At 40.9% G+C, this 21,385-nt stretch overlaps 1 protein-coding gene across 7 annotated transcripts in view; it reads right to left on the bottom strand.

The window, feature by feature from the left end:
- Nucleotides 1-3,639: 3,639 nt before the first annotated feature.
- The window catches only part of JAKMIP2 (janus kinase and microtubule interacting protein 2), a 157,302-nt gene continuing 139,556 nt past the window's right edge, over nucleotides 3,640-21,385 (bottom strand). For 5 of the 7 annotated variants that reach the window (XM_078067326.1, XM_036065724.2, XM_036065726.2 and 2 more), the window contains 3 exons: nucleotides 17,197-17,262; nucleotides 13,574-13,644; nucleotides 3,640-4,174 (listed from right to left, as the gene is read on the bottom strand). In XM_078067326.1, the coding sequence (XP_077923452.1) occupies nucleotides 13,594-13,644; nucleotides 17,197-17,262 (117 nt within the window). In that variant the 3' untranslated portion in view covers nucleotides 3,640-4,174; nucleotides 13,574-13,593. Of the gene's footprint in view, nucleotides 4,175-12,457; nucleotides 12,621-13,573; nucleotides 13,645-17,196; nucleotides 17,263-21,385 lie in introns of all 7 variants that reach the window. The other 2 variants (XR_004908870.2, XM_036065725.2) reach the window with 2 other exon arrangements.

The raw sequence follows: 21,385 nt of genomic DNA, 5'->3' as shown, positions 1-21,385 counted from the left end.
CTTTGACAGATCAAAAAAATCAATTAAGTATTTAGAAAATAAAATGTCTATGCTGTCCATCTACTTTGATGTAACATAACACACGTGATCCAATTATTTAAACATCAACACAAAACTGATAAATATCATTTTTACAGTTCCCATGAAAACCTAGGCAGTTTTTCAAACACTTCATTTTAAAACAATGAATTTATGAATTACATTGAAGACATTAAACATGTGAGTTACACAATGGGTTTACAGAAAAAGTTGACAATAAATAGGCAAAAGGAACAAGTTTATCAAAGATTTATCATAAACAAAAATTTAGTTGAAATAAAATACTGTAGCAAAAATTATTTGGCAAAACTTTATTTCTTCCATACTAGTAGAGAACAAATGTCCCCTTTCTACTCCAGTGATGACCCATGAGCCCTCTACATCATGTCTATCCTACTGAAGAACCAGGCCACCTATGTGAACAGTTATTTGTGAGTGGAAGAAAAATCAAAGCAAAATTTATTCTTCCACCCCTAAAACCTTACTACTGGCAATAATTTCATTTATATGACATGGGTTAAAAGCACATTAAAATGTGCTTATTTTCAGCACATTCTAGTGTTTCCTAAAATAAAATTTAGGTGGCATTAAAGAAAAAGAGTTAGACAGTCAATTTAGTAACAGAGGCTTTCTAGTATGATAGCCAAATATAGTTTTTGATTTTGTTCTTCCTTCCTCATGAAAATTTTCCTGTCTTGAATAAATATCCAAATTGGGGCTTTCATTTTTATGTCAAACTATTCTTTAATATCATGTTATATTTATTTTCCAAGAGATGAATACTTCAATAAGAAAAAATTAAGTAAAGGAACCCTGAAGAATGTTGTTCTGACCACTACTAACTCATTGGCCAAATGTGTCAGGATAGTTCAGATGCAGAAATTAAAGATCAGAGTGGTAAAAATTTTTTACCAAATTGAAGATCACAGTACTCTCTGTAAGAAGTGGGGCCACATTCAGCCTCTCCATTACTCATGAGACACATTTTGCTATTGCTGAACATCATATGCAAGGGAAGCATTCATTTAAAAATGATTCATTTCTGTGGATCCATGAGTGAAACATACCTTTACAATTTTGTTGATGTTTTTATAATTGTTGAAATGAATAATAGAGATGTACTTATCAAAAATACTTAGCCTTGGGGCACCTGGGTGGCTCAGTTAAGCGTCTGCCTTCGGCTCAGGTCATGATCCCAGGGTCCTGGGATAGAGCCCCGCATTGGCTCCCTGCTCAGCGGGAAGCCTGTTTCTCCCTCTCCTGCTCCCCCTGCTTGTGTTCCCTCTCTCACTGTGTCTCTGTCAAATAAATAAAATCTTAAAAAAAAAATATTTAGCCTCATCCAATGGTATGTTAATTTTGAGGATCAGGGGTAAGACTTGGTAAAAATATACCCTTTTAGCCTAATATCTAGAGAACTTTGCTCATGTCCTGAAGGTTAAACAAAAAGTACAAATCCCTCCTTTTTGCATTCGCCCTAAACACATCTAAAGCGGCGTAGATGGTCATCCTACCTGTATTGCTCGTGTGATCTTGTATGTGTGTGATACAATCAGATTTATAGCAGATAAGGTACATGATCAAGCCACACTGTTTTTACAAATGTTTCTAGTCATTTAAATCAAAGTCAGTGTTTGGATATAAAATTTAGCATACAAGTTTCTTGGTGGAAAAAGCAAGATGAAGAGAAGGAAAGCAGGTTTGTTATAGCAGATGGAGTATGAATTTGCTCAGATGGACCCTGGAATGACCAATAAAGAGCAGAAGAGAAAAGTCAGAGGGAAGAGTAATTGGTCCTCTTCCATGTACTCGGAGATTGGAAAGGATCGGGTCACAGACTGCAGTGGCGCCTTCTTTGACATTACCTGCACAATGAATGTGCTCTTCATACTGAGTAAAGAAACGACCCAGTTGAATAAAGAATCCAGCGGGATAATTATTTTGTATATTTCCAGTAGGACCCATTACTGTACATCTCCCCGAAATGAAAGGGGTGATGAGACTAATTATGTGATACTATTCGTAGACTCCACACCTTAATTTCAGAGTTGGCTCTCCTACGATAGAAGTGTTGTTTCATATCATGGCATGCATGCGCAATAAGGAGAGCTAGAAGATGCTTATCAGTGAAATGACGTTCTTCTATCTTGTTCAAAAGCATGAGATGATATATTTACTATAGGTTATTAGAGATCCTGGCTCTGGATCTCCCAACATTTATTGCTAGCAATATTCCAGGTAGTTTGATGGAAAAGCTTCAGTGCTGCGGTGCTGAGATTTAACCAAACTGAAGCACTATTTTATCACATGGGGGACTCTTTCTCAACAATAAAGAAAGTTGAATAATATAGCAGTCATCATTTTACAAAGCACTTTGTGCTACTTTAAGCACCTCTTGTTCCAGAACTGCAAAAGCAAACAAACAAAAAAACCTTTATGAAAAAGCATTTAACCTCATTTTGCAGATGAGGAGACTGAGGCACAGAGAGGTTAAGTGACTGGGCCAAAGACACCTGGGTCAGCAGTAAAGAGGACAAAACGTGAGACCCCAGCATTCCAGGCTTCCTTGCCTATTCTTCAGTTCCTTTTCTGGCTTGGAAAATGCCAGTGCTAAAAACCAAACAATAAGATACGGAACTCACGTATGGAAGGATTTGCGTAGCATTTTGTAGGAGTTTCTGGCTCCCTACACACATTCTTTATGCATGGGAAATCTAGCCCTGTAAATAAAACCTTGACAATTTGAAAAATTGAGGCTGTTTTGTTATCTACAGTAAATGAGGTGTAAAATTTGCTTTTCAGGAACATTTATTGGCTCTCAGAGCTGAATCCAAGGCTCAGTATTACATAACTTAGGAAAAGTATCTGTCTTCTACTCGTCTCTGGTAGAAAACGACCTTATTGGTAATGTATGTTACTTCTATATAAAAAAAGTAGAGCTGTCTTTTTGCTGTCAGCTCTCTGGGGAAAAAAAATGTTATCAGTCTAAACGATAAGAGGTCAGAATGCTCTGGGCATATCAGGATACTTTAAAAAATCATCATAATTGTGTTGAGTATTCACATCTCTGTGGCAAACTCAACTGTTGGTAGAAGTTTACTTTTCACCTCTATTGTGTTTTTATTCAAATCATATAACATATTTATGCAGGCAATTTTAAGCAGCCATTTGAAAACCAGTATTTTGGAAACGGATTCAGAGATGCTCTCGGGCCCATGTTCCCTAGAGATGTTAGCATTCTAAACAGAACCAAGTCAGGGAGCTTGTGATTTAGAGCATCATCTTCTTAATTTTCAGTATGACTGAGATCAGTCTGTTCGTGGAGAAAGACAGATGTGACAGAAGGCCAAGGCAGCATCACGTCTGCTTTTGTTTCTTATGTTACATTCGCCTAGGTCCTCCGCCTTGTTGCCAGTTTCGTCGGGGGTCACTGTGATCCGCTTCTCCTCTGTCATCCGCGGAATGCATCCCACAAACCCCACCTCTTGCAGGAAAACAAACAGGAGGCTGCTTTCCTTCCCATTCACATCGCAGACGTCTCTGTTCCTGAGTTTTAAACAACAATAAAGACAAAAAGCAAATCCCTGTAGTAAGAAACCAGACTTTTCAAAGGAAACATTTTATTGTAAATAGCTCCTCATAGGTATTCCTCGTGCTTCATTCCCCACCCACCCTTGTTTTTTCGTTTGTTTTGATTTTTGAAAATGTTTATTTCAGGACTCCTGTTTCCATGGGGTGTGGTGTTACGTTAAAATGATCCCCCTGCACAGCAGGGGGAGAATGTTTCTTTGTAACTTTGGTTCCATGCCCAAGACACATCTTTCCTTGATCTGCTGAAACTGTTTCCATTGCTGAACTTTTTCTTTACACAATATACGTCTATAGTTCTTTTCTTCTGGTTTGACATATACATGTTTCATTAAATGCAGCATATATTGTAGATTTTCAACAGGGTCATGTGGGAACTGTCAAGTAAGAAACCTTGAATAATGGCTTTAAAATACACAGTTGTAGTCCTGGCTACAGGGTAGTTCTTAGTTTTTGATCTCCCTCTCACTGTTGTAAACATTTCTGCCATCTTTGAAGGTCTAGAAGCATTTGCCTTTCTGGGGTCTTATCCGTGTTTTCGGTTACTCTGTAAAATAGAGGGAAAAATGTTAAATCATCATTTCTGTCATTAGCTGAAACAGGAAAAAATTCTTTTTTTAAAGAAAAAAAATTATTCTTTACCACCTCTTTGGGCTCTACGATCTAATCCAAGTTACATAAATGAAGTCTCAAAGCGTAATTAATTTTAAGTGAGAAAAGAGAATGGTCTATTTCAAGGGTTATATATGCATAAAAAGTGATGAACAGGTCTTATTTCATAATAAGCAGCCTGACGTATTAGCAATTATCACTGTGGCCTTTTCTTCTGGGGCCTTCCAAGACAATACCTTAGAAGCTCAAATGAATGATCATACCCCCAAATATAAATATAAGATTATTTTAAAAGCAGGTCTGTCTATGCCCTTCAGTGACTTACTTTTATGTCATACTTCCTCCTCAACAATTGTATCCAGTGGCAGGCGGTCTCCACCCTGAGGTCCTGACCTGGGGATTCCCTGGGAATTATGCCATACAGGTTTCTTAATTGGCTCCAGACATGTTCTTGAAAAGGTACTTCCCCGGACTATACCAGTTAGGACTCCTAGCCCTATTCCTCTTTAAGTCTCTGTGTCTGAGTTTTCACTTGGTTAGAAGTTAAGGATGTAATACTCTCTTCCCCCAAAAAGCCAGCGATGGCACAAAGGACGAGCTATCATGCGCTGCTCAAAGACATGGCCTTTAGAGCCTGAATAACATGGATGGAGAAAACTGGGATTTCCATTTTCTCACTGTATGTCCAAGGACCAATTATTTCAATTCTCTCAGCCTTCATTTCTCCATCTGTAAAACAAAAATACTAATTCTGTAGCAGGACTTTACTGGTGCCCCAGAAATAGTGATCAAGATCCAAAGTGGTGGGAGGCGATGCAATTAGTACCCCAGGGACGTTTCCAGTCCACCAACCAGAGGCAAATGAAAGATTCAAAAGAATTCCTGCCATAAGCGCCAGTCAGAAATATTTGGAATTCATATTTGCAGAGCCACTTTGCACCTAGAGACTAGATTAGACATGAATGAAAGAGTGATAGGGTCCCAGAGGAGGACCAGTGGGAAGTACAGTGGGTGAGATGTAGGAGGGAGAGACTGTTGGTACCTGCACAAATGAGACTCACATTCTAGTGCTCAAACACAGAGCAATGCTCACCTATTGCGCATCTTCCTCTGTCTATTGGGGCAGAGACCTGGAGAGGGATGGCGGGGCAGAGACAGGGGCAGGAGCTTCCTTCCCAGCAAGATGCTGTGGCTGGGAGCACCAGTGCTGAGATCCAGAGTCACAGTGGAAGAGCTCGGGTCTCAGCCAGTCAGGGAATACTGCTGTGGGCATACCCTGCACAGCTTTTGAAGAACTCACATATATGTTCCCCCAAATGGCCAGTCTTTCATCAGCTCTCATAGAAAGGACATCAAGAACTGGTAACAGCCAGAGAAACAGCATCAGCCACCAGGGAGAGAGTCACAACCACTGTCAGTGCAGTTGAGAGGCATGTACCCTTTTCCCTCTACCTCTTCCCTGCCCTCCAGGAGAACCGAGCTTTGAAGAGCGAAGAGGGAGAGATCTCTTAGAGCCAGATCATGAACCTGCCCTATACCTGGAGTAGGGAAGAAATGAGATTAGACAGAATCTGAGGTTGAATTTTAAAACTGAGCTAGACTTTCAAGAACTGAAAAACTGGGGAACCAGCTTAAGATTTATTGAAGAAGAGGAGAGGAAAATTAGAACCTGAGTGAAAGCCATGTTTTGAGAAAAACAGATTGTGTTCATATTAGCATCCCACTGAGATGAGAGCCCCAAACAACTAGTTACAACGGTAATACTCCCATATTCCCTGGTAGAGAAGAGAATTTATCGTAATCTATGTAAAAGATACTTTAAGGTGTGTGTGTATATATATACACATATAAATACATACAGTGTATGTGTGCTTGTATGGATAAAATAAATAAGTAAACACAGAAAGTCTGTTGCTTGCAAACTTTCAATTTACACATTGTCAGAGATAAATCTTAAATTCTGTTTCAAAGCACATATGCATCATTTCTGCCTGTCACAACTGAGATAAAGCCCATCATTTGAGTAAAACAACATTGGTTTAAAAAAAAACAAATGGATGTATAGGCAGTCTCCCAGAATATTAAATTTCTGTACATTGAGTATCTGTAAAGGAACTTGGGGCAGAGCCACATCTATTCAAACGGGCATTCTGAATAACTGAAGCCCCATCCAATGGGCCACCATCGATGACCAATTTTCAGTGAATCAAAGGTCAGTACACTGTAACTAAAACTGTAGAGAATATACATTCATCTTTGATTGACAAGGCCCTTGGGATAGGACAGAACCTCAGGGATTCCTATGAGTGGGTTGCTTAATGTCACTGAGTTTTAGTTTCCTCCTCTGTCAAATAGCGATTGCAGCTACCATTTCTGAGTTTACGACATGTCACCAGACCGAAAGCGAATGAGCACAGTGATGTCACTTCTGACTTGTGACTCTAGTATCCAAGTACCCGCCACATTGCCTGGTTCATGGATGACACTTAGCTAATATGAGTTGGGTTCAATGGACAGGCTACTTATGTTCACTATTCTTTAGGGTTTTCTAACTGCTAGAAGTTAGTTTAGATCCTTTATGGGCCACATATTTAGAGGCATATTGATTCACAAACTGTAGCTACCTCCTAATCCCTAGTTATCATAAATAACCCTGTAAAGGGTACCATGACCCAACCAACTGTACCATCCAGACCCCTAGGGGCCTTCCTGACACCTTTCGTTTCGTCAACCCTCATATACAATTTATCATATAGTAAAATATTCAATGAAGTGTAGCTCTTATTATTACCTCCATCTTACAGATGAGGAAACCGACCCTGTTAGGTAGTCGGCCTATGAGAATCCTAGTGGGAAAGATAGATAATAGTGAATGAAACATAACTGAAGTCAGAGGATCAGAGGAGGCTTCCCTGAGTCCCTGATTTTACACTGAAATGGGTAAGACAAATGGGTATTAACTAGTTGATGGTTGTGTGGGAAATGTGGTCAAAGTAGATAGCAGCACATCTCATAAAATGCATGATCCAAGACAGAATGCTTAGTATGTCCTAGGAACTCGGCTTTTAATGAGTCTTTCTACATGCCAGGTACTATACTGGTTGCTTTACTTATAGGATGTCACTTAATCCCTAGAAAAATAGTAGATGCTATTACTTGCTAATTTTTTTATATTAAGATATTAATATTTATAGAGGTATAACAGTATCTATTTTGTAGGATCTCTCTAACTATTAAATAAAATAATAGATAGGAAATGCACTCGTTCAACCACAAAACAGATGTCTTCTTTCTCTTCTTTACCATAAATCATAACTATCATTAAGAAGTATTTATGGATTGTCAAGTACAAGCTGGGCACTATCTGGGTATTTGGGTTACAGGATGAAGAAAACATGTATGGTCCTGGCCCTTGTGAACCTATACACAATGAGGAATACAGGCATTAATTAACAAAAACAACAACAACAACAATCAAAACAACCCAAATGCATGTAAAATTTGGCCGGGAGTGAAATCAAGGAAGACTTGCCTGCGGGAGTCATACGTGAGCTGGGATCTGAAGGATGAGTGAGTAGGTGTTTGCTAGATAAAGTAGGGCTAAAAGCACTGTGTGCACAAGGACTGCGTGGGCAAACCCCTGCGGTAGGCAGAAGGGACTAAGGCTCATCAAAGGAGCTTCTAGAGCAAGAGAAAGCCCGAGAGATTGCAGTTAGACCACACCAGGTCTGTTTGGCCACATTAAGGGAATGGGATTTCACTCTAATGATGATGCTTTCCCAGGCAGGGGGCATGGTTAGATTTGTGTTTCCTAAAACTCACTCAGCGGCTGTGTGAAGAGTCAATTATGAGCGTCTAGAGGAGAAGCACTGAGCCAGGTGAGTAGGACAATACTACCAAGGAGTTGGGGGAGAATGTATTTGTTCATGTATTCTTTCCTTTGTTCACTCATTCTTAAAGTTATTCCCCAATGACACATAAAAAACAAATGAAAATAGCCATCATGGTATTACAGTCCCATGCTATCCAGGGCTCTGATCTAACATGTCACAAATCTGCTTTCTCAGTCATTTACCCAACCATTTACTCATTTGTCTACCCTTCAGTCCATCTGTCAACTTAAAATGTATTCAAGATTTTATTTATTTATGTGACAGAGAGAGACACAGTGAGAGAGGGAACACAAGCAGGGGGAGTGGGAGAGGGAGAAGCAGGCTTCCTGCCGAGCAGGGAGCCCGATGCAGGGCTCGATCCCAGGACCCTAGGACCATGACCTGAGCCGAAGGCAGACGCTTAACGACTGAGCCACCCAGGCGCCCAACTTAAAATGTATTCAGCACCTAGTATATATAAGGCACTGTTGTAGACCTTGAAGATACAAAGTTATATAAAGCATAAGCCCTACTCTATGCTTTCTTAATAGTCTAATGTATAAGACATGGAGGGAAACAATCTCAATATGACTAGATGAAGACTAATAAATGTATCTACATAAAGAAAGACTGATTAGGGGTGCCTGGGTGGCTCAGTCGGTTAAGCGTCTGCCTTGGGCTCAGGTCATGATCCCGGGGTCCTGGGATCGAGCCCCACACTGGGCTCCCTGCTCAGTGAGAAGTCTGCTTCTCCCTCTCTCTCTGCCCTTCCCCCTGCTTGTACTCTCTCTCTCTCTCTCTCTCAAACAAATAAATAAAATCTTAAAAAAAAAAGGAAAGAAAAACTGATTAACTGACATATTATGATTCATCTTATCTATTTCTCTTACCAATATAAAAGAATAAGGAACAAAAATCTTCATTTTAAACAATAAATATAGTAGAGTCATATTACCATTTGTTTTCCACAGGCCTTGGCAGGAGGGATTGAAAAAATATAAATGTAATAAGAAATAAACATTTGCATATTTTAATGGAGATTTTGTAACTAATCAACTGTAGCTGGTTTTTTTTTTTTAAGATTTTATTTATTTATTTGAGAGAGAGAGAGAGAACGAGCAGTGTGGAGGGGCAGAGTGAGAGAGAGAAAGAAAAGCAGACTCCCTACTGAGCAGAGAGCCTGATGTGGGGCTCGATCCCAGGAACCAGAGATCACAACCCCAGCCAAAGGCAGACACTTAACTGACTGAGCCACCCAGGCACCCCTGTGGCTGTTTTTATAATACAGTATATATTTTTTAAGTTTTTCTTTTTTTTTTAATTTTATTTATTTTTTGAAGGATTTTATTCATTTGACAGAGAGACAGTGAGAGAGGGAACACAAGCAGGGGGAGCGGGAGAGGGAGAAGCAGGCTCTCCTCTGAGCAGGGAGCCCTAAGTTGTTTTTTTTAACAGAACAATACAGTATTATGTGCCTTTTAACCATGTTTTATGTTACTAGACAGGAAGTGAAAATACTGAACTCTCAAGTTCAGGGGTTCATGGTTGACACTGGGATCATTAAAAACGAACAACAGTACGTAGATGAAAAATCATGATCACCTGTTCTCTGTCTGTTCCAAACTTCTGTTCTAATGAACAGAGCTGGTTCCGATATGTTCTTCATTAACATGTCCCTCTTCAGAAGAAGAGGATTTTCAATGGGTCATTATAACCAGATGTAACAATAACCTGGTGATAGCTATTTCTGTACTCTTCTCATTTTCTTCTTTCCTTTGTCTCCCTGCATAACTGACATGGAAGAGTTTGTGGTGCACTATTTATTTAGAATAAATCTCCAGAATGCATGGGCAGATGATATCTCCTGAAACTACCTGTTGTTCCCCTGCTTAAGATAAAAGTCCCGATAGAATCTGTGGAGCTGCATTACTTAGCAACCACTTAAAACAGTAAGGGTGCCTTCTTGAGAGCCTTCCGAAGCTTCTAGATCACTGACAAAATGACTTAGGTAATTATAATTGCTAAAGGAGAAAAAAAGCACACGTGGCTCCACTTTAGGGAGGGTATCTTTACATATAATTTAAGTGAGTCTTGGGTTTAAGAGGAGAATATAAATACTTAACTTAGTAGGAAAAATATTTTTGTGGTTATGGGCAGTACGCCTTAACTACCTGCCAATAAGCCAAACATTTTCTCCCTTACTTCTTCCTATCTCTCCCTCATCTGCTTTGGACATAAAAGTGGCATTGATCAATTTCCAGTCATGTCTTATTTAAATTTAGATTACTCCCTGAAAAGAGGAGACAAAAACGCAATTACTTGTTCTGGTTTAGGTGGTAAACCACTTGGTAATGCTCGAGGTTATAATTTCTTTTTTTTTAAAGACTTCTTTGTTTTTTTTTAAAAGATTTTATTTATTTATTTATTTATTTGAGAGAGAGAGAGAGAGAGAGCGCCCGAGTAGGGAGGAGGAGTAGAGGGGGAGGGAGAAGCAGACTCCCCGCTGATCAGGGAGCCTGACGTGGGGCTCGATCTCAGGAACCCAGGATCATGACCAGAGCCAAAAGAAGATGCAGAGGGCTAGAGAGAGGCAGAGAAGCAGAGTCCCCACTGAATGTAGAGCCTGATGCAGGTCTCGATCACAGAACCATGAGATCATGACCTGAGCCAAAACCAAGAGTCACAGGCTTAACTGACTCAGCCACCCAGGTGCCCCTACAAGTTATAATTTCAAACTTATAAACTGACAGATTCAGTAAATGTGATAGCTAACTTTTTTTATAATAACAGCTAAGAGTTGCTGATTGTGAACTATGTTCCAAGCAATGTGATAAAAGCCCTTTATATGTTTAATCTCATTTAGTCTCTCAACATAATGCCATGTTGTAGTTAATATAACCATTTTACAGAATAGGAAGCCTCATCTCAGGTGGATTAAAGTTACCATGACATAGCCTGTAAATGGCAGGATCCAAACTTAACAGTTAGTATCTAACTTCAAAGCTGTAACTCTAAACCACTCAGCCATTTTCCTATACATGGAAACTCCCCAGATTCATTGTCACATTAATTCACTATATTATTATTAGTTATGATCATGACTTTTCATTCAACAGACAATTACTAAGTGTCAGTTATGTGCTACTCTGGAAGAAAAGCAAATCAAATCCTGTACAACCCTCAAAGAGTCACAAAAAGTGGAAAAAGGTATAGAGATGAGCACACTGTAATTTCAAAACCTACTAGCCAAGCAGTAGTACCCACATTGCAGAAGACACCCCTGACTGCGGATATCCATGAACACAGACGGTGCTCGCAATGAGAAGAAATGCCCCCTCTCCTCTGTGCGGCAGTGCGGTGGTTTGTAAGTGCCTAAATCCTCTAGAGTGAGGCTATCTGCATACAAATGCCAGTCCTGCCAACTGGAGCTCTACAGCCTTGGGAGAGTCCTGTGTTGGTGTGTCTCCAGCTGTGAAGAAAGGAATAAAAGCAGCACCGACTTGATCTGGCAGGCGCCAGGGTGGCTCAGTTGGTTAAGAGTCCGCCTTCGGCTCAGGTCATGATCCCAGGGTCTTGGGATCGAGCCCCCCATCGTGCTCCCTGCTCTGTGGGGAGCCTGCTTCTCCCTCTCCCTCTGCCCCTCCTCCCTGCTTGTGCTCTCTCTTAAATGAATAAATAAAATCTAAAAAAAAAAAAAAAAAAAAAAGCAGCACCGACTTTACAGGGGGTGTTGTGAGGGTTATTATATCTATTGCTTAGACTAGCCCCTGGCATGTAAGTGTTAGCCATTATTGATGTGAATGTTCAAACCTACTCCTTTTCTAACTGGTATTTATGAGTTTTAATTCTTCCCTCAACTACCACATAGTACTTGGGTCTCACTAAACTTTGTCCTGTTTATTTGTTATTCTTGGTTGGGGAGGGCTATTCATTTTCTGATGCTCTAGCCATTCCTACCCTTTCCTAGAAAATCTTACCCATTTCGCCTTATATATTCTCATTCAAATTTTTTTTTTTTAGAGAAAGAGCAAGCAAGCAGGAAGGGGGAGGGGCAGAGGGAGAGGGAGCGAGGAGAAAGAATCTTAAGCAGCTTCCATGTGAGGCTTGATCTCATGACCCTGAGATCATGACCTGAGCCAAAATCAAGAGTCGGACTCTTAACTGACTGAGCCACCCAGGCGCCCCTATTCTTATTCAATTTAAGAGTCTCAGTCCTCTTCCTTAGGTTCTACAAGCCTACCATCCTGATTGCCAAAGGATGGCCGTAGTCGGAACAGAAACTCTTTTGGAAGACAGAATAAGGCCAGAGGGTTGGTTATATGAGGACATAAACTTCCTGGGCATACTTGCTTAACTCCTTCCTTGTATCAGATCATGCTAAAACACTTTTGCTTGTCGGTTCCACAACTAGGTAACAGAGTTGATACCCGTGGAGAGAGAAAGTGTCTCTTCTCTTTTTTTCAACTTGCTATAGAAAATGTTGAAGAACATGAGGTCCAGGAAAGATCCCTGTGTAATACAATAGGAAAACCAAAGTTGTCACAGACCATGATACGTGGATTTAGAAGAGCACCTGGCCCTTCCTCATTTTTAAATACTGATAATATGAGTTGTGGTTTCTGTACCTGGGTAGACATCAGAATTACCTGGTATGCTTGCTAAAGACATAGAGTATTCCTTGCTCTCCACCTCTCCTACCCTCCTTTCTCACCTCTACTTCCAATAACCTGATCCATTAAGTCGGAGGTAAGAACTTGGAATCTGTATTTTTCATAACACTGGGAATCAGTGCCTAAGATGATTTATACATGTATTTGTGAGACATGGACTTGATAATTTAGTAATAATAAAACTCTTATTTTTCTAAGTTGACATTGAAAATGATCTTATTTGAAAAGAAGATCCAATTTCACTTAATAGCCTGCTTTCCTGAGTTCTGTTGAAGTCAGATGGGGAGAAAGGGTTAAGAGTAATCAGTCATTTTTAGCTTGTTAGACTTAAAGAATCAGAATTTTCAAGCTGGAAGAGATACTAAACATATACTCAGATTTCTTCATTTTGCAGATAGGGAAGCAACTCCTTCCACATAATGAAAGACTGGTGAGAACACTGAGCTCCACAGACATCATGACCTCCCAAAGCAATACTGTTAACTAGAACAAAATTCTCAATTTCCACAATACTTGATGGTTCCTTTATTTCTTGAATAATCACCCAAGTGGTTTGGAGCTGCTTCTCACTTTTTTTATTTTAATTTTTTTAATTGAAGCACAGTCAACACACAATGTTACCTTAGTTTCAAGTGACTTTTTCCTCATTTTATGGCATTTAAGCTAACCAAACTAAGTGGATTTGTTTTTTTAACAAACAAACAAACAAACATGGGCATAGTAACTGTATGCAGCATCCTGCTCATCACATACCTCTTAGAACCACATTTTGAGAATTAAATGAAATCTTACCTTTAAGAGGCACCTTGACATCAAGGCCATAGAATAAAGGCAAGAGAGAAGAACAAGAATAGAAACAGAAACTGCAGAAGAAAAAGAAGAAGATTATGTAAATCTGAATTTCTGTACTGTCATTCATGTCGTACAAAACCTCAAGCTTTTCCACTTTGCTCAAGTCTGACCACTTGTCACATACACACCAAGTACCTTCTGTTTAAAAAAAACTGTATATTTTACTTATCTATTGGCAAAGTAATGTGATGAAAAACCGGTGTCAACTAACATCAGCTCATACATTTTGGAATTCTGAGGGGGCCTAATAGATAATGGATTTAAGCCTGTAACTTTATAAATGAAAAAAATAAGCACCGAACAGTTAGTCAATAGTCTAATTGCCTGTAATTTTATGGCATAATAAAGCCTGGAGGTTAGCCCTCCCGAGTCCTACTTCAGCCCATATTATTGTCGCCTTTTTAATGTGTGGCAGGGCCTACCAAAAATACAAAAATATGATCAGAGCATACACTTAATCACGTAAGGCTATCACTGTTTGGTTAATGTGACAGGTTTTAGGAGTAAGGCAGAGCAGGAAGAATATTAATATGTAAGGTAAAGATACGATAAATCATCCACCGTGGGATACTTCTGAAGTAGAAATGGGGGCACTATTAGTAATTACATCAGGGTAGCAGGCATAACCTGGGTCTGCCCTGGATGAGTGAGGATCTATAGTATAAAACGTGCTTGCACATCAGAGGACACTTTGGAAAATGAATGCATGATGCTGTTCAAATCTCCATGCTTCTCAGAGAGTTCTCTCCTTTTTGACTCATAGGAAGTTAAACGGACACTGATTTGTCTCTCTTCTCTGAGAACCTTCAACAAGACGCAGATACTGGGGGGACAGACATGCTTATGTAGCAATGGTATATAACCAACTGCCTACTAATAATTAAAAGTCACAAGTCAGATCGTTTTGTTTTGTTTTTTCCCAAATATCAATTTCCTTGGTGACTGACTCTTACAGAGTCCGTCTTTAACCTTGTTATCACACTTCGGGAGCATTCTGTTGGCCACGACATCTTTGAATAAGGGTTGTCTACGGTATTCTCATGTTGAGCACATTATCTGCATGTGTCCTGTAATGCCATTGTTTCTAGGACTCTTGCTTCACTGTAGCAAAATTGCACGGTCAAGTTCTAAACATGGTGCCAGGAGCCACGTATTGGTGACTGTTCTATTAGTCTGGAAAGCAGAAACTCTGTCCTTTTTTTCCCACTCCTTGAAGATGGAGAGTGGTAAAATGACGCCCGTAGCCGGAGAAGATGGAGGGGATGGGAGGCTTCCGCTACTCCTCCGAGGAGGTCAGCTACCGGCGCTACCTCTCGGGGCATCGGGAGACGCCCATCACCTCATTGGCAATGAGATTCTTTGTCCGGGCAGTGTGGTGGGCCAAGTGTAGCACCTAGCGTCAGACGCCCTGACCTCTGGGCTGGATTTGCCACGGACTGGTTCTACGGTCCTGGGCAAGTTGTTTAATCTCTCTGGACTGTTGTTTATTATCTGCATAAAAGGGGATCCGAGTGTCTGCCGTGCCCGACTCGCAGAGTAACACTGCGTGGGAGCCCATGAAGCCAATGACCGTGGGAGTGCTCGGGATGAGGCACCACTGCACGGCTGGGCAGTGCTGTCTGCGGTTGTCGTGTGACGTGCACTGTGTGAGTGGGGGTTAGGGACACAGAAGGTATCTCAGGTCCCCTCAGTAGGTGTTCAAGTACCCCAGGAAAAGAAAGAGGAGTATTTCTGACATAGGTGATCTTTAGCATTTTTTCTAGGCTTGTGTGTGAGAATCAAGGTCAAGGGAATAGAAGGTGTGTCACAAATCTCATCTCTCATTCAAATCTCCAGTCAGAAACCAACCGGTTGTTTTGAAGTGGCTTAATTTACAATTATATGTGGAATATGCTGCTTTGATAGCTGAAGAATCCTTGTTTGCCATTACGTACATTACCCCATCATCATAAATGTTTAAGAAGTTCAGATCTGTGACATGACAAATTCAGGAAATTCTGACAGGGAACATAGTCTTAATCTCCCTCCTCCTAAAATTTCCATGAGGTTTATTAAGAAAATGCCTAGGGGAGTGACATTAATAGATAATTTTAAAAATCCACCCCCTTTTCAGTTTGTTTTTCCTTAGATGAATGGGGACTGAACCAAACTAAAGTTTCTGGTTTTAATTCTGACTTCCTCCTTTAGTCAGTACAGAAAATGACTAGAACCAAGAGTTAGCCATTCAAAAATGTGTAAAATGGAAGATATCAGGCATGTGCTTTGACAAGCAGGGAAGCTGGGAACAATCCTGGCCTCCTGTGGGTCTTCCTGCCAAACCCTGGGAAGTCAGACTCAGTCCGTGGCACTTTACCTTTGCCTCATTCAGTCCCATAGCGCTAAATAGCACACTTCGGAAATGAGAACTGTTCAAATTTAAAATTTTGAAGAGGATGTGTACTTTCTGTTTGGAAATTTTAAAAAGTACACTTTTTAATCGAACACCTCAGAGTTTTGTCATTTTCACATAAGTGACTTCATTGGCTCTTCATGGAACCCATGAGAGGAGATAAGGGCAAGCTTTATCATCCCTATTTTATCGGTAAGGCTTAGACACAAGTCTAAGTCACATACCAAGGTCAAATAGATATGGAAAGACCCAGCCTACAGAAGAATCCAGGTGCTGATGGTCTGGCTACTGGCCCCTACCGACTCCCTGTGATCTCACACTTAGGGAGAACTAAGAAGCAACCGGGATGAATAAAATCCTAACCATGTCTCAGAAACGGCAGATGGTTTGCTGTTTTCATCTTGGGTACCCACGGGAGATGCTAGAAAATAGCTATACTCTTCTGCAGCACAGGAATTCAGACTGGAACTCTAGAGAAGCCTCTTGCCATCCTTGCTGTGTTCCTAGCACTGGTGCTCCGGGCATCACGGGTGGGAGAATTCTTTGTTGTGTGAGACTGCAGCTTGTTCGGCACCCCTGTGTGAGCCCTCTCCCTTCTCCTGCCATGCACATTCCCAAACGCCCTCTTTGAGAACTACTATGCTTTACCCCCGAAAGTGTTGCTTGACTTGGAGGACTCTCTCCGGCCACTGGGGGAAGTGACATGAGGGCATAATTACCACGTGTCAACCTAAGTTTCTGGACTTACTGTTGAAGGGACATTGCAGCTCAAGGAAAAAAGGGCTTTTTGTGAAGAATAACCAGAATGATTTTTTTTTCAAAAAGGTACCAAAAAGATTTTTAAAAGAAAGAGCAAAGTAGAGTCACAAAACTCAAAAGAAACTTTTAGAAAGGAAGCGAAGGTAAGAAAGGGGAAACTGAGGAAAGAAAACACAGGTAGAAAAGAACAGAAAGCAACACAAAAGGTAAACATGTCCCGGCGAGGCTGCTGAAGGCAGAACCTTTGCTGGAACGCGGGTGCCTGCCTGGTGGTGAAGGTCATGTTGACTCTCACTACACCTGCCTGTGCACGACACAGTGTAACTGAGAAGAAATGAAACGCAGTGAGTGAAACTCCTATTATTTTCTGATCTAAAACTTAAAGACTGAAATTCATATTGAATTGAACACGTACCTTTTCTTCTAAATCCTTTATCTGTCGTTTCTGGATGTCTGTTTTATCTTCTAAGTCACGAATTCTCTGAAGAAAGAAAAAAAAAACCCAAAGAATTAGTGGGTGTTAACAAGAAGACTGTTCACCAGCCTAAAACACAGAACTTGCCATGAAAACGCTAACATTAGTACTTGCAGCTGGAAATATCACAAATACGTTTTTCCATATCCGGGAGATTGTTTGGATGTTTCAAGAATCACCCTCACTTGCGGTGCAAAAGCACTGCGCTAATTATACATATATTTTAAAATCTGCTGCCCCTGTCTATTGCGCCCATCCCCCCAGACTCTATCCCTGTGAGCGATGGGTAGGTCTCACCCCACTGCCCTTGGGCTTGGCCATGAAACCTGTTTGACCAGTGGAATGTGAGCAGGAGTGAGAAGTGGGAATGCCACTTCCTCGTAGAGACAGCAGTATGTCCCAGAACTAGTGAGCAAGAAACCAACTTCGTCATAGCCATTTGGATTAGGATTTTTGGTTGTTTATTACCATAGTAAAAAATGGCTGAAGGTGACACAGAAATGTAAACAATCCCGTTGTTTTTTGCTACCCTTTCTTTCCAACCTTATTTCAACTCTGCTTCGGGGTGGAATTTCATCACAAAACAGGATTTGCCAGTTCTCATAAAACCAAACACTTCACCAAACATTCCAAGGAGGGAAGTGATTAAATTAGAGGAAAACTAAACATAGCAAAAATAGCACAAGTAAGCCTAAAGACAAAAATGTTAGTTCCGGAACTGTCTCTGAACTTCCCTGTCAACTATATAACAAAATTCCAGCAATTTAAATAGCACAGATTTAAAACCAACATTACATAGACAATTATTTGCAAGAGAAAAATAGTCTTCCAATTTTGATCTGGCAATCTAAAGGCCTTTTAGGTTCACGGCACATGGGTATACAATGTAGGCTGGTTATTTTAACACCTCTTTTGGGAATAATCAGAAAATGGGGAATTGGAGTCTGAGAAGAAAACAGTGGAAGCTAAACGGGGTGATAATACAGAAAGAGAGGTTTTTATAATGCAATGTAGGGAGAAAAAGGGAAAGCTAGAACAAAGAATACCTGAACTTGAAAATCCTATCTCCCTTTTCTCTGAAACATTGGTTCTCAGCTGAGGATGACTCTGCCCCTCAGGGGACATTTGGCAATGTCTGAACATCTTTTCAAGTTAGTTAATTTAATCTGAAGTATACAATTCAGTGGTTTTAAAATATTCACAAGATGGTGCAACCATCATCACTGTCTGATTGTCTGGACATTTTTGAATCACATCTGGGACAGTAATGGTCAGTAATCACATCTGGGACGGGGGTTGCAACTAGCATCTAATGGGCAGAGCCCAGGACGATACACAGGACAGCCCCCGACCACAATTATCTGACCAAATGCAGGGAGTGAAGAGACTGAGGAGTCTGCTTTAAAGGGAAGGGATAGATGTGTGTGCAGGAGAGGATGAGGAGTTTTGGTCAGAGAGATGATCGAGGCTGACCTTGAAATTAGAGGACAATGAATGCTGGGTAAGAGAATGGGCCTGGAAGCTAATGGTGTGGGTACATGGGAGTGATGTGTGTGCTTGTGTATATTTCCAGGTGCCAAAGCTACACAATGAAAGAATAAATTTGCTAGACATTTCCACCTTGAGTGTGCACATAATTCCTTGATATGTCTACTGAATGTGGAGGCAAGTATTATATCAATAAAATCATGGACCTGTAAGATTACTGCAGGGTCTCTTCAGCCATCAAGTGTCTGTTTGTTGGGCAACTTCCTACAGAGGACAGGACTTTGCTGAATGTAATGGAGGGTCCAGACACCAGTGAGTTCTTGATCTCAAAGAACCATTCCGATCAGATGGGGAGACAAAGTTTGAAACACAGGGAAACCCAGCTCAAGTAGAAAAGGTAAACGATGGCAAAACCATGTTTAACTTCATCACCAATCTCTAGTAACTAGGGCAGTGTTGAGTACAAAGAAGCTGCCTCTACGTGTTGATTATGAGTTACTTCAGCTAATGTGTGCCGCATGTTCTATTTCTTTTTCCTTCCCATCTGCTTGCCATCCAATCCAAGGGGGATCCCTGTCAGATCCAAATCAGATCCCTTTTCTGCCTGGCTTATCTGTACTGCTAGTAACTCCACCAAGTCACTGTTGTTGGCATCAGTACTGGTGTGACGGCTTACAGCCAGCCCTCCCTGTTTCTAATTTAGTACATCCGTCTACAGCAGCTGTGTGCACTCCCAACACATGAAATCACCAGGGCAGTCCCTGAGTTTAAGGGGGAGAGGAGGAGGGGTAAGAATAAGGAAGATGCAGCTAAGCCGCACTCAGAATATAAGCCCAACTCCTTCAAGGTCCAACATGATTTAGGCCTTGTCTTACTGCTCCAACTTCACCTCATGTCCACTTCCTCTTGGCTCTCTCTGCTCCATTTTTATGGCCTTCTCTCTTGTTTCTTGAATATTCCAAATGTTCCCACAGTAGAGACTTAGACTCTGTTGTCCCTATCTTCGGGGACACTTTGCCAGGATCTTTGTGTGGCTGGTCCCTGGGATTTTAGACATCTTCGGAGAGGCCTGGTCTGACTAGCCAGTCTAAAGAGGTGAATCCTCTATTCCCAGATTCACACACACATTGTATACTTTTCTTCATAGTACTCATGGACACTCTCTACATTGCCTTGGTCATTGTTTTTTGTGTTGTTGCTTTGACCCCTTTCATCTGTAGTATAGATGAGAACAGTGACCTTTACGTCTTTGTCCACCATCACATTCCTAGTCTCTGGCACAAGCAGGCCCTCAATATGGGTGTGAAAGAGTGTGTAACAGGGTATGCAGTATAGATTTTTTTTTTCAATAGTCTGTACTCCATTATTATCAGGGAGAACATCCTAAGGGAAACAGATCTTAAACTGGGACTGGAAAAAATGAGAACATTTGGATAAATGAAGCAGACACGGAAGGGCATTTTAGGGTGAGTGATCAGGCAAACAAAGGCTTAGAGGTGGGAGTCATGGCCCAAGTGGTACCAGGAAGAGGTCTGCATGAGTAGTGAGGAAGGTATGCTCTGCAGACTGTCTCAGGTCAGCTTTCCAGGGAAGGGGTAAGCCAGCTAATGAAGGACCTGGAGAGACCTGCATAGGACCAGACTCAATTGGAAATTGGGATCATGGAGGCTTCTGAGGAAGAATGTACCATCGGAAAAGGTGAAAGACTCTGCAGTGATTTGCACGATGAACAAAGGAGAGGAGAGCTGGAAGTCTTCCCCACAAGTGGGTCCCCAAGGCACACTGCTTATGATTTTTTATACCCCTTGTCAAAAGATATCAGTTAGAGTTATTTTTCTTTGAATTAGTCTCCTGTGACTCCATCAGTAGGTCCTAAGCTTTGTAAAGGCAGGGTCTATGTGAATTCTCTATGGCATGGTGTTCAAAGTCTAGGAGGTGCATTTAAACATCTGACAGAACAAATGCATAGAGGATGGAGCCGGGTTACATCAGAGGACATTTGGCAGAAGCTGGGCCTGCTGCAGTATTGAGAGGTCCTGTGTATGCCTGAGGTTACAAGTGTGGAAAAAATGCAACAGTTTCAAAAACATTTCAGGGGAAATGCTCAGATGGATGTAGTGCTATATTAACTCCTGGAGATAAAAGACCAAGAAGACTCCAGGGTTTCCAGCCTGAGTGCTTTGGGATATGGTAATTCTACTGACCAAGGCAGGCAGCCGGGGAAAGACAGGAGAAGTAAGGATAAGAATGAATATTTAGATCTGTTTCGTATGTGAAACATTCAAACAGAAATGTCCCATGAATAGTTAGTGATATGCTGCTCTACGATTTACCTGGATCATATACTGATATATGACAAATTCTGGCCAAGACCTTCTGGAATAATTCTCTCAAATCAGAACTACTGATTACAATGGCAGGCAAAGAGTAAGAAATAATAACTAGAAAAGGCATTTTCTAGTGAACATTTGTTTGAGAGATAGAGAATTTCAGTGGGAATCTCTGAGGCTTAGAAATATAACATAACCATCCGTTCAGACTGATAACTTAAAGCAAACAAAATCATGTCTTTCGGGAGTGAATCACCTTAGCTGGTTAAAGACTCAAAAGAGATGACAGCTTTTAATCTAAATAAATTCAG

This window comes from Halichoerus grypus, chromosome 2 (assembly GCF_964656455.1).
Source record: "Halichoerus grypus chromosome 2, mHalGry1.hap1.1, whole genome shotgun sequence".
Taxonomy (NCBI): domain Eukaryota; kingdom Metazoa; phylum Chordata; class Mammalia; order Carnivora; family Phocidae; genus Halichoerus; species Halichoerus grypus.
The sequence above is the reverse complement of the archived record's forward strand: the minus strand, read 5'-3'. Positions and strand labels throughout refer to the sequence as shown.